Below are 14,345 nucleotides of genomic sequence, written 5' to 3'. Positions count from 1 at the left end.
TCTTTGCGCACAAAATATTTATTCTCATTTGTTCACTTGCATAGTACCGTATTTTTCCCACGATAGGGCGCACTGGATTCTAAGGCGCAATTTCAATGAACGGGTCTATTTTCATATATAAATCGCACCGGATTATAATGCGTATGAAGCGAAACAAAATTGTCAGATAAGTCACTTATACACACACACCGCAATATTACGTATTACTCCGCAAGGCTCCCGATTACGGTAGCCGAAATGGTCTGACAAGCCGTCAAGCGGTGCGGCTTCGTAGCTCACCAAAGTCGTACTCAAACATTTTGACAGATTTAGATTTTGAGCGCCGTGTACCACATCAAATCGCTTCAAAGTCAGTAAGCACAACCGGAATTCATACATGAGGCGCGCTGTCAATTCCGGATTTGAAGTGCGCCTTACAGTCCGAAGAATACGGTACTCGTACTAAGAAAAAAAATGATGAACATGGATTTACTGTGGGCTCAAGGATCTAGCCCGACTGGACAACAGGTCCTGCACGAGCAGAACAAAACGTATTACGTTCATGATAACAACTGAAAAATACACAATAGTGTATATAAGTGTTTTTTCCCCCCCAGATTAGACAGAACATTTTGGAACCGCAGAAGCTGGCAAACTCGAGATACGCCGCCGCTCGAGTCAAGTGAAAAATAACCAAATGATGAAATGAAAACCTTATCCGCCGATGCACGTTCAGCCATTGAACAGTACAAACAGTCCAAGTCACAAATACAAAGTGAGAATACTCGCAAGGAGCTGCCGTAGGCCACATCGTGCAGACGAACCAGCCACGATGCTGATGTCACTCACGAGGCCACGCCTCTTAAATGCACACATACAACACCACGGTTGTTGTTGTGGCTTTTGGCTTGTCCCAACATACAGTGAATACACAACCGAAGCAGTTTCTTTCTTGACATTCTCTGCTGTTTTATACAACACAGTGGTATTTGTATTCATTCAAAACCCAAACCCAAGATTTTTGTTTTGATGTAGTGTGGGGCACGAAATGAATAGAGGGTCCCGAAATTGCTGTCCATAACAAATTTTCCGACTTGTTAAAAACTCTCTGACAGCTACACGGCAGCGCTCGTCATAAATCAAAACAGGCCTCTCTTTTTAAAAATGTTCTTCTTCCCCATTATCTATTAATCCTGCGCCGCTTTCCGCATCTCGTGCGATGTGGTTGTGCTTGCTGTGAAAAAAGGGCAAAACGACATTGTTTCAAAGTTGCGCTGGGCCTGTGATTGATTTCCCCCCTCATCCCGCCCGTGGTCTGCTGCGCAGCTCCTGAGCTGCGACCTGCCCAATTTCTACCGCCGCAGTTATCAACGTGGCGAACCCGTCGTTATTCCTCCACGTCACCCACAGAGGGGACTCGTCCTAATTACCCATAGAACTCGTCAATATTTACCCGTTGTGTGTCTGTGATGTGTTTTTTTGAAAAAGGGGCCGCTTGTAAGTTTGTTATGTGAAGTTTTTTTGTTGTTGTTTTGCATCTCCCCCGCCCCTCACTCTTGTTGGCCTTAATAATTAAAGCGCCTCTTTCTTGCTGTGTGTTTCAGAGTCGGGAAGAAGATGCGCACGGGATCCCTGCCAGGCAACTCGGTGAGTCTAATCCGAAAAAAGGAAGCAAAAAAACAAACCAAAAAAAAAAAAAGATCCAAACAAAAAAATCAGAGGAAAGCCTTTGTTCGACACCGCATCAACATGACAGCTGGTGTTGCAATAACAGTTTAAGCGAGTACAAATGTGTATCTATAAATATAAATGCATTGTGCTTAAAAAAAAGAAAAGCTGCTCACTGCTGATTAAATAAACATTCAGACTTGAGTCATGCATGCAGAGGTGGGACCGAGGAACAGTTGGCAAATCCCGCATCGAGCTGTTGTTGTTTCTCAAGTCATGCAACAATGACACCAAAATTGAAGAAGCCAACATCATTTTATTTGTGAGTATGGTTTCAAAAAAAAAAAAAAGTCAACAAAGAATGCATTAGAATGTTTAGCGTGGAGACCTCCTCATTTGAATTAGGGCTGCAGCTCCGGAATATTTTTTGGAATCAGTTATTCTACCGATGATCCCATCAATTAGATCGAAATGGATTTTGGAGAACAACAAAATGTGCACGTAAGACACTGGTATCATTGTCATCCACTTGGCGTGCCATTCCTGCCTTCCACACAATAATATCTGGCAGTCAGAATTCGGATTATTATTTTTTTACCCGAAATCGGAGCAAAAAAAAAAAAAAAAAAACTAGACAAAATTGTGACCCATTTACCACTGGGGTAACGATCAATGCATCCATCCATTTTCAACACCGCTTATCCTGGTTAGGGTCGCGGGGCGCCGGAGCCTATCCCAGCTGACTTCGGGCGAAAGGCGGACGACACCCTGAACTGGTCGCCAGTCGGTCACAGGGCACATATAGACACGGACAACCGTCCGCACTCACGCCGTCACTGAGTGGGAACTGAACCCGCGCCGCCCGCACCAAAGTCAGACGGGTGCGCCACTCCACCATCAGTGAGCTGCTGTAACTAAAAATCCATATTCATCAGGGCATTATGAATAGAAATGTTTTCGCAAATCGAGAAAAGCTCTTCAGTATATAAAACCAATGCATTTGAGTTTGTCTTAAGAACATTTGCTATCTTATTGCTACCACAACATCAGCGGATTCAGTCGTCAAAAAAGAAACATCGCTGAACGGTGAGCATCTTCCAAACCTTTAACTTCACAAGTATTAAAAGCGTGTACAGTGAATTCCGCGACCACGCTTGTAACACACATCGCTTGTGTCTCGATCCAACTTTCCTCCTTGAAAGGAATGAAAATGCTATTGATGCAGGCCGGGACGGCATTGCACAAGAGAATCCGTTCTCAAGTGTCTTCCTTGGACAAATAAGGGTTAAACAAATCATCTGCTCCAGCCTCCCCAAAAACACCAACAATTTTGTAACATGTTCTTTCATGACAAAAATGGCAATCTGCTCTATTGGGACTGTCTAAAAACAAAACAGTAATAAGATAATAATGACACTTGTTTTTAACACAAGCTAAGTACTGTAACACTTGAATCTGTAAAGTATAAAATGTGCACAAGCCTGATTTGAACAAAGTTCTTCCACCTCCACTCGTGACTAATGCTCGTATTTTATTAACAACACACACACACACAGTGTATTATGTAATTGTATTGCTTGTGCTTTTCTTCCTTTTCATTTGAATCAAAAGCACCGTTTGATGATGCCACCTTTGGATTAAGATCGGCACCCACTTATAATGAATCACAGCGTTGCTTTCATGCTGGGGGGGGGGGGGGGGGCGCTGACTTGAATTTGTTTTTGTATTTCAAACTTCCCAACATGAACGCAATCATTTAAGACAACACAAATGTTTGCCACAGTAAGTTTGTCTTCATTCAAATTGGTTGACAAATTAACACATGCGTGATTGTAAAATGAAAACAAAATCAAATATCAGTATATTTTAATTTCCCATTCGGCAACTGCAGACACCAATAGACTAGCGAAAACATGAAAAGACTTCTCGCTTCATTGGGGGCTTAAGCCGTCGTAATTTGAGAGGGATTCTTTTCTTTTTTAGTGATTCTCTTCATTCCTCACAAAAGCACTCGCAGCCAGCTTTAGAATGCTTAATCATTTGAAACACTGACCCAGCCTTGAAACCCTCATTTTACAGGTGGAACCGAGTTTTAAAACCCTAACCCCAGGCAGAAAAAGCTCATTTAATAAAATCCCTAACCCTAATTTGAAACCCTAATCAAGGCTCGAAACCATAATTTCAAACTCTTACCCAAACTTGATACCCTAATTCAAAAGCTAACAGATGCTTGAAACCCTAATTTGCAACCATAATGCTGCCTTAAAATGTTAATTGGAAACTCTAACCTTGTCTTGAAACCCTAATTGCAAGCCAGAACCCTGACATAAAACCCCAACTTGAACCCCTAACCTGACACCGTAACCTCGGCTTGTAACCGTTCTATTAAAACCCTAACCTCCAGCCCCGACACCGGCTCAAAATCCTTATTTCAAAGCTGAACTTTGAAAGCCTAATTTCAAACCCTTACCTGACCTCTAAACCCGAACCTAAAACCCCAATCCTTTCTGGAAACCTTAACTTGAAAGCCAAGCTTGATACCCTGACCTTGTCCTGAAATGCGTCTTTGAAACTGTAATTGCAAAGCCAAACCCAGGCTACAAACTCTGACTCGAAACCCTAATTTCATGTTTAATCGCAAGTGATTAAATAATAAATCTATATTTCTTTTTCCATCAGGCGACGACGTGTCTTATCGGTTCGCAATTTGAGGTGGATTCTTTTCCCTTTCTCTTTTTCCGATTTCTTTTTTTGGAGTGTGTTTTCATCCCCTCCACACAAGCGGTAGCACCCGACCGACTTCATAATGTTGTCATTTGCCACAAATGCAAACATCCGTCTTAAAGGGCGGCGGGGGACAAAAGAAAAGTGAGGCCGTCTCGCACCGAGCGAATCGCGATTGGCTTTTTCACGCCAGTCGATCTTGACTGGCCTGTGGAGAATATTGAGAATTGTTTGTGTCGGCCCAATATATAGATGGTATGATAGATGTCTCTATCTCTATGTATTATTTATTGCTAATGCAAAAGTAGTAAGGAACTTTTTTTCATTGGTTGTGTGTGGGCAAAGATGTCAGTGGTGGAACATTTACAGTGCTGTGAAAAAGTGTTTGCCCTCTTCTCAAATTCTCTTTTTTTTTTTTTTTGTACGGTTTCCCTACTTTACCGCTCACGATCATCAAACAAATGTATCATCATCTTTGTCTGGTATTTACATTTGTTTGACGATCTTCAACATGAAAGTGGAAACTATGCAAGAAAATACGAATTTGAGAAGGCGGCAAATACTTTTTCACGGCAATGTACCTGTACGTCGATGGATTTTTTGTTTAGCCATTAGGTGGCGCTTCTGAATGTTTTATGGGCGGGACATTAATGAGAAAACTGATTGATGATTCAAACCAAAATGTCTGACTTCCTGTGTCATCTCATCGGTCTTCTTGTGGGTCTACTCGTGATTGGCATGCCAAGGGAAATTCTGGTTCTTTTTTAATGACGAATCTCATCAGTCTTGCCCAAAAATGCCCCTAAAATTGCCACTTCAAACCAAAATGGTTGACTTCCTGTCCATATTAAGGCATGGCTTCTTGAGACGTATTTTGGGAGTCTACTCACAGTCTGCATGCCTACCGGATTTTATGTTGCCATGTGAAATTGGCTTAGGGGGCTGAATTTTGAAAGTCTCTATTTTTTTTTGGATGGCGAGTCATTACACTTGGTCAGATTGCCCTGTAAAAGGGTGGCTTCAAATCCTGGCTATAAAGAAAGAGCACAAAACCAGGAATACATTTGTTTTTTCAGCAAATAGCTGCCGACGGTTCCACAGAAAATAACATATACGGGTGAATTTGTGAATCGCGAACTGCAAAAAGGTTTACCAGGGGTTATTTTTCCCGCAATAGTTGAAAAACCGCAATTAAAGAAACTAAAACAAATTCTTATACCCTTAAACACATTCGAATGTATTCAAACATACTTTAAAAAATCTTAAAAGTATTCCTTAGCCCCTGTTGTCTTTTTCTCGCTGTCAAGAAATGGGAGGTTATCGCATACCATCACTTTGAGGAAATGAAACGACGACTCGCTGAGTTCTCTAAGAGGCAAAGCGGATCTTTGCCACTCCCAGTGAAGGTTTACTGTAAATCTCACATGTCTAACAATAGAATACAAAGATACAGTAGAATGGGGCGCCAATGATGAACCCTGATATTTTAGTGTATTATGTCATTTGAAACCAAAATATTGCGATACAAATTCCCAATGCACACACTTAACTTTTTGAATTAGCATTTTTACCATTACCCCTGCTGATATTTTTAGGAGAGAAATCCTGCAAGTCAATAAAAAAATGTGTATTCATATAAATGTCCATCTCTGTGCCTCGCTGGACCACTTCTTCCCATCTGACGGCTCTTTTCAAATAGCAAAATCCAAACTCTTTGCGGCAGTATTGAATTTTGGGCTTCCCGATGCGAGCGTGAGGATCGACCGTTAATTCCCGACGGCTCGGTCGGGGAAGCTGCGGCCTGAATTCTTCTCCGGGTTCAGATGTGCGACTTTCCGACAGTGGAAGGAAGCAACGAAGTACAAATACTTTATACCCGTCCTCAAGTCATTTTGTAGTGTTTAGTTTCTGTTTTCATTGTTAGCTAATTCAGCATTTTTCTTCGTCAGTTCACATGAGCGAATGGGTAGCGTATAGAATTGACAATAAAAATGAACTTTCACTTTTGTACAATTCAGAAGGTATGTTGCTCTTCTTAAAAAGACACATGCAAGTCATGTGTCTTTTTTTTGTTATCATTTCACAACATTGGCAAAAGTCACGAGAACACGGTTTGACAGCGTCAAAGCAGCGCCAACGCTAGCTAGCTCTTAAACAAGTAGCGTGACGTTAATCCAAAATGGAAAGGATTTGATGACTTTCTTTTTACTTTTGTACCTGCATATCATCATTCTCTTTTAGAAAAATACAGGACTTGAATCAGTACTTGTTCTATAACCAGTCTGTATCAGCACTTCTACTTACAAGTGGCTTATGTCTTCAATAACACGAGTCAGCGGAGTGCTGCAGATTGCGCAGCATGGGAATCGGACGCTCGATGAGATGCACGAGTAGCGGGGGGGAGAATCACATCTGCCGAGTATGAAGATGAGGCTGTGCCGTCCTCGGTCACGTGCGATTATGCCCGGCAATGAAGACGTGTGCCGGAGTCCTGATGGCATCATCGCTCTAGCCTAATGGCGCCCCACGTGAACTATTTACAGTTCAGCTCTCCTTTGTGACTGGAATTTCAGTTCCTTGATGGGATTTCGAACTCACAATGCCTTTCCTGTCCACTGAAAATAACTTGGTACACACCCATTCATTTCTAAACCACTGGCAACAAAAGTGAGTATACCCTCAGGTGAAAATGTTCCAATTGTGCCCCATTATTTTCCAGCACTGCCTGAACCCTCTTGGGCACGGAGTTCACCAGAGCTTCGAAGTTCGCCACTGGAATCCTCTTTCTCTCGTCCGTGACGACATCATGGAACTGGTGGATGTCAGAAGCCTTGTGCCCCTTCACCTGCGGTTTCACCTGCCCCGCAGACGCTCAATGGTGTTTAGTGCCCGGCCCATCACCTTTCCCCTTAGCGTCTTTACCGAGGCTTTTACCGATGGAGGTGCGTTTGGGTCATTATCATGTACGGATTCTTCCCTGTTTCCAAGGGGAGGGGATCCTACTCTGCCGTACTGTGTCACAGCACATGTTGGCATTCATGCTTCCCTCAATGGACTGTAGCCCCCCAGTGCTGGCTGCACTCGTGCAGCCCCAGACCATCACGCTCCCACCACCGTGCTTGACCGTAGACGAGATAAACTTGTCTTTGTACTCTTCATCTGTTTGCCGCACCACGCGCGCTTGACATCATCTGAACCAAATAGCTTCATCTTGGTCTCGTCGGACCACAGGACGTGGTTCCAAAAATCCATGTCCTTAGTCGGCTTGTCTTCAGCAATCTGTTTGCGGCGTCAGGTTTGAACACTAATAAAGACAACATGTGGATATGACTCTTCGCACGTGCACTCAACTTGTTTAACCTGTCCTGTTGAACTGCTGCTTTTGATTGATTAAATAGTTGATGAATTGACAGTACAAGCTGTACACTGACTTTCTTCAGTGTCCCTAAAAAAGATGTCAATATTTACAAACATGCGGAGGTCGTACTCACTATTGCGGACCGAGCCTCAGTCAGTGTCGTCTCCTCCACGCGTCCATATAGCTCAGCTGCATCCAGTGTTTATCTTGGCGCTTCGTTCGTATTGAGTTGTGCCCTTTTGCGCACACCTTCACCGCGCACCTCTCCACGGAGTTGACAGCGGCGCCCGGAGGTCGTGCCGCTCTCCTCCGCTGTCCTCCGCAACATCCACTTTCCCGCTCTCGGGAAGTGTCACCATGGATTTGGGCTAACCAGGCTGCAGGCCATCTGCATTCACTCGCAGCGTATGTGCGCACGCACACACACATCTGCAAATACGTAACCTATTTCACTTTAGCGCCCTTCGTCCTTGTAATCACCGCTGGCCTCCAGGTTGCGTTGGCCGCAGGAGAAGCACAGAAGTTACTTTCCCCTCCTAAGCTTCCTCAGTGGAATTATTATTATTTTTTTATCCCCTTCCAATTCTTTTGCATCTGTTCCAAATTGACCCGAAACCCTCATTTGTAAACCCTGATCCGACTTTGAGACACTAAACTTAGTTGGAAACTCTAACCCAGGCTTGAAACCTTGACTTGAAACCCAAAACCTGTTTTGAAACCATAACTGAAATCCTAACTTGATACCCTAACCCTGGTTTGAAACCCTACTACCCAAATACAAACCCTAAAGCTTTGTTGAAACCCGAATCCAGGCTTTCAACGCTAACGCTGTCTTGAAAATCCTACTTAGCAAGGACTAGAGTTAGTTCTTTGTTACAACACTATGAAAACCTAACCCAGGCTTAATCCCCTGTTTACCTATAGATGCCACAAGATGGCGGCAAAGGGACTACTTTTGTCTAAAAGAAGCTCCTCGACCAGATGGCGCTTTCCGGCGAATAACGGTGGCTAAGTCCACCCCTAAAAAATATCCGCATCCAACATCCAAATGCTGAACCGCAAATATGTGGGGGTTCGCCGTACTCAAGTAAAGTCCAGATACCTGAAAAATCGACTGCAAATCAGCAAGCACATTATTTGTGTTTCGTCATTTGCCGTCCCCGTCGAATTGAAGTCCGTCATCACAAAGCTCATCTTGACGAGAGAGAGTACACAGCCAAGACCGAACAGACGCCCACTCGGCATCAAACTCCCTCCCGCGTGCACGCCTGTAACCGTCTGTCGGTTGACTTTTCCGGTTCCTTCGCAGCTAACCCGTTCGGTCATGTTTGACAGCCAGTCGGGCGCACAGGTCGACGTATTGATCGCGCGGTCGTCGCCTGCCTCGTTCGATCACGAGTGGCCAGACGCTGGCTAACGGCGGCAGATGCGGATTTCCACCTGAAAGGAGAAGGACACAATATGGATGGAAGGGAAGGAAGGACACTTACCGGATTGTTCCTTTCTTTTTTTCTTTTCTTCTTTCGGCAGTTTGATGATGAGTCGAAAGCTATTAGTATCGAGCCGAGGTCTGTGAGTTCGCTCTTAATTAGTTTCTTTCTTTTTTTTTTGCCCCTCGACACAGAACACAATTTTATCTACACGACGATGGATTGGGAAATGGTTTATCTGATTCGGCCGTCAATCTGGGTTTTCCGGAAATGGCCGCAAAGTCAGCCATTGAGCGAGCTCAGCAGAAGGACATTTGGAGGTGGCGCACGGTGGGGATTTGCCATCTAAGCTCAGACCTGTGGACCTGTCTCTCCGTTGGGAGACTTCGTAAATCCGGGGGGATCAATCGGATCTTTGTCATGAGTGACAAGCTCTCGGCCCCGCTTTCTGAACTTTGATTTTGTGGTATTGTGAAAGACGTCTTTGTCCTGACATCTGGGATGTCCGAGCTTTTTCCACTGTGGGCCACATACATGTCGCGGTTCACCTACTACAATTACGTCCAAGTAAAACATAAATAAATACATAAATACGTTTGAATTACATTTGAAAAGGGCGGTGGGGGGAACTACGTCACAGTTCTCATCGACAGTATACCCCTGTTTATCACAGGTGATATGTTCCAGACCCAGCCTCAATAGGTGAAAATCTGTCATCGAGAGGAACCATATGGGAATCTTTTCTCTCTCCAACATCCACTTTTAAACACATCGTAAATGTATTTGACCAAACACACAAAACATGCCAGAATAAAATGTGTATAAAATGCCGCATGTGTTGTAGTGTGTGTCTGTTCGATACAGTATGTGCCTCGCGGTAGGGTGGCATTTGACGTCAACGAGTCTGCGTGCGGATGTCCGGGCGGGCGTGACCTGTCGCCGAGAGCCGATCCTGCGTGAGTGCGCCTGTTGGGTTTGTGTTTGACTCATCTCCCGACATTCAATAAACAGCCGAACAAGTTCATCGGTGGCTCTACTTTCCCACTTGCGAGGGCATTAGTGTATCGCCATTAAGTATACTGTGGCGCCTCGGGATTCAAATTGTATTCGTTCCTTTACCGCAATCCAGAAAAAAATCCAGTACGATCAGACTAAGGTGATTACGTCCATTCGATTTGTTTGCAGTCATTCAAAAGCTAAATGACTCCGCTTATTTCAAAGCGCTTCTTCCTGGAAAAGAAGAATTTACGACCCTCTTCTCTGCGAATGATGGGAATCGCGTTAAATCCGCGTGTGTAATTTGGTGCCGAGTCGTCATCTGAGTTGCCGAGAACCGAGAACGCCTTGCGCGATTAATCGCAAGCGAGTCATCCGAGCTGCCTGTCAAGATGGGGACAAACCAAGACGTCTTAATTGCTTTTCCTCAGAAGGGGCAAATGTATTCAACATTCTCTTGTTAAGTAGAAGTACTGAATCAACTTCTTCACTAAGTGAAAGTAATAAAAGGACACGAGTTTCACCGCTAGGTATCCACGTGAACTGATGGTGGTCAGATGTTGTTGAGAAGAGCCCGAAGCTCAACATAAATGATTTTTTTTTTGCCTTTAGTGCAACACAGAGCTCAAAATTGACCAAGCGAGTCAAGTCGAGGTACCGCTGTATTGTGTTGCGTTGCGTTTGTGTTTGTTACCACTGGTCCCAGTTTTCAATCCCATTTCAAAGACAAAATCTGAGTTACTGGCTTTTGCAATTTTCAATTCCTGACAGGAAGCAGAAACACATTCATCTCAACGCCGCTAAATATGAAGGAAATGTGTTCTCGCTGATATAATCTGGATCTCTCCTCGGTGGTGATGACATTCTGCTCACAGCCGAGTGCACAGAAGATTTGATATCGCAGGCTCGTCGTTAAGCCGGCGAGCTCTCCCCGCCGTTCGTCTTCACGTGACATCCCTTGAAAGGTCCGCAATAGTGACCGCGCTCGGTGACGAATGACATTGACAGCGCAAACAAAGTCTAATGCAAAGCCCTCCCGGCTCTCGCACAGCCTCGTACGAGCCAAACTGCACCAAGGGGACAAAAATGGCCTGCGTCCTTTCACAAGTGACAACTCCTAAACACCGGAAAGCCGTCCTTCAAATCCAAATGAGTGCAGCGCTTCGCCATCTTTTTTTCCCCTGGGGTGATTCACCGCGGGGAATGTCGGAGCCAATAGCGAGGCATCAAGTCTAAAGCAGTAGCGGGGACGTACAAATACTTCATTACTATACTTAAATTGACTCTTCAGGTAGCTGTACTTTTTAGATGACTTTTACTTCATCCTTTACATTTGAAAACAAATATTAGCACTCTCTACTCCATAGTTGGGCAAAATATGCTTGTTACGTAACCATAATAAGCCACGCAAAGCCTTAACCATGTGATTGTTAGGCCATACATGGCTTTAATAGGCCTCGCATAACCCTAATATGCCACACAGAACACTAAGCGTGTGATTGTTGGGTCACATATTGCTTTGACGAGGATTATTTTGACGACGCAAGCGTGTGATTGTTATGCCATGTAGCTTTTGAGAATTTCAATTTGGATTACACAACCGGATTTTATCCTCCACATAGCTTTTGAGAGTGATTATTTTGATGACGCAAGCGTGTGATTGTTATGCTACATGTAGCTTTTGAGAATTTTGATTTTGATTACACAAACAGATTTTATGCTCCATATATCTTTTGACAACACAAGTGTGTGATTGTTATGCCACACGCAGCTTTTGAGAGGGATTGTTTAGTACGGGATAGTTATGCCACACGGTTTTGAATACTTGTTTTTCTGAGACGAGCATGTGATTCTTATGTTTTATTATTTTGTTGTTGTTGTGTTTTCCACTCGTAACCTTAAGCGCCAGAATGTTGGGCCGCATATCACTTTGAGTTTGTATTGACTACACAAGCATGTGATTGTTATGCCACACGTCGCTTTGAATAATTGTTCTGACGACACGAGCGTGTGGTTGTCATGCCACAAGTAGCTTTGAATGATTGTTTTGATGAGACAAATACGTTATTGTGATGCCACACGTAGTTTTGAGTGATTGTTTTGGCGAGATGAGGTTTAATTCACTTCGCATACCGTCTCATGTTTCCTTAAGCTTAACAGCGTGATTGTTAGGCACCACTTCGCTTTAACATGCCTCATGTTATCCTTAATATTCTTCGCATTACCTTAATATACCACTCGTAACTTTAATGTGGCACACATAGCCTTGACATGCCGACAACAGGACGGCAATTCATTGTATGCAAGCAGTCGTGTTGCTTAGTCTTATTTCGAAAGCTGTTTTTTGGTTGTTATGGTACTTGTCATTTTTCCTTCCGCACACTGTCTGGGCTGTGACATTACAGCTTCTCCCAGCTAATTAAGCTCTTAATGCCTTGCTTATTATCGCCGGGCGCGCAGTGGAGATTAGCGGAAGTCACCCCAGATGTACCCCCACCCCCACCCCGATTGAGGCACGGCAGGTCACCGATAGCTGCCATTCTTATTCCTCACGTCTCGAGCCTTTGGTGTTCCCGCAGCTCTTCAGGAGGTTGTGTTCGTCATCCGGAGTCAGAGCAACTCCTTCCACGCCAGGCAGGCGGAGAAACGGCGAGAGGATTTGCTCCAACAGGCGCACGCTCGATCAGAGGTAAGATGCAACGCCGGTCAGTCACAATGCAAAAACTTAAATGTAAGCAAGATTCAGTATCTGAAATCAAGGCAAACTATGCTCGGTCTTTGCCTGCAAAGATATTTCCTTTTACCAGTTTTTGTGCAAGAGCAGCAGTTCACTTGCTTCACGCATTTCCCCCCCTTAAAAATCCTCATGTTATAACTTGTGGTTATTGAGATTCTCTAGCTGATGATGAGTTTATTTTAAAGGAATAAATACCATCATTCTATAAGTGTGGGTGTAAACAGCGGTCCTTTTTAAGCTATGTATAAAGTGAAACCCGCTAGTCACGGAGGAAAGGGATAGCGAAACTCGGCGAGAATAAATTGCACAACAGCATAATATATGAATAACCTCAGATTGTACGAACATAATACAAGTCCAAATGATATGACAAGAGGAGTCTTTTACATCTTCCATCTTCCTTTTGAACATGTAAACTGTACCGAAGGATGCTATTGATAATGCCAGTGTTTTCTTTTAAAATGTTCCTTCTTCTTTCCTTCTTTTGTAATTATCTTCTGTTCCACATTTGTGTTCATGTAATCAATCAATCAATCAAACTGACGCCCTGCTAAAAAGGTTTACAATTGCCCATAAATGCCACAAGAGGGCGCCAAAGCATTGTTTTTGTCTAATTGACGCACCTTAGCTCACGTCAACGTTGTAGTTCATTGGCCATGAAATGTTTGGAAAACAATACTTTTATTGCTTTGGCATGAGCACAAAACAGCGAATACGTTTTTCAGTAAATAACGGAATATAGCCTCCAAAAGAAATTGGGTGATTTCGTGAATGCTGGACCGCGAAAATGTGGTGCTTCTGTGGACTTGTTTTTACAGAAACCTTGCCAAGTCAAATGTTCCTTCTTAGTCTTCTTAATTGAAGTCATATATTCCTGATTTTTTTTTTCATTTATTTAAAAAAAAAAAAAATAAATTGTTTTCTCAAACTAAGTTTATGCAGTGGATGTTGTGCCAACCATACAGTACAAGAATATGGAATTCATACTCAAATAGATTCCCATAGACTCATACATATGTTTCATGTGATGTATTTAACATTACATCAGTTCAAATGTATTTCCTTCCAGTTCCAGAAATGTTTCTGCATGTGTTGTTGTTGTTGTTGTGTTGTTGTTTCAACTCTGCATCGTGCTGGGCTTTGATGTATTTAGGAAACACAGACATTTGTAGTGCTTTGATGTTGGGATCATCTGCCTCATCATCCCGCTGCCCGACGTTTCTGCGGGTTGCGCCGACGTTGGCGTAATGACAAGTAATGGCGGCTGGCATGTGTTGGTCCTAACGAGCCATACGGTTCCAGTCTGTATTGATTTCTTTTTTTTTGGGGGGGGGGTACTTTTGCAACTACGAGAACACAACTCATTTTCGGGATACAGTGAAATCGCTGCTATATCACAGCAATTGTTTTTTCAATGGGTTTTTACTCGATACAGGCAATTCTAAATGAAATT

At 43.5% G+C, this 14,345-nt stretch overlaps 1 protein-coding gene across 1 annotated transcript in view; it reads left to right on the top strand.

The window, feature by feature from the left end:
- Positions 1 to 14,345, top strand: part of b3glcta (beta 3-glucosyltransferase a) — a 52,259-nt gene that overhangs the window by 24,676 nt on the left and 13,238 nt on the right. Inside the window, exons 5-6 of the mRNA XM_061781086.1 lie at positions 1,584 to 1,626; positions 12,735 to 12,844. Of these exons, the coding sequence (XP_061637070.1) occupies positions 1,584 to 1,626; positions 12,735 to 12,844 (153 nt within the window). The remainder of the gene's footprint in view (positions 1 to 1,583; positions 1,627 to 12,734; positions 12,845 to 14,345) is intronic.

This window comes from Phyllopteryx taeniolatus, chromosome 8 (genome assembly GCF_024500385.1).
Source record: "Phyllopteryx taeniolatus isolate TA_2022b chromosome 8, UOR_Ptae_1.2, whole genome shotgun sequence".
Classification (NCBI taxonomy): domain Eukaryota; kingdom Metazoa; phylum Chordata; class Actinopteri; order Syngnathiformes; family Syngnathidae; genus Phyllopteryx; species Phyllopteryx taeniolatus.
Note: the sequence above shows the minus strand (reverse complement) of the source record. Positions and strands in the feature narration are given on the sequence as shown.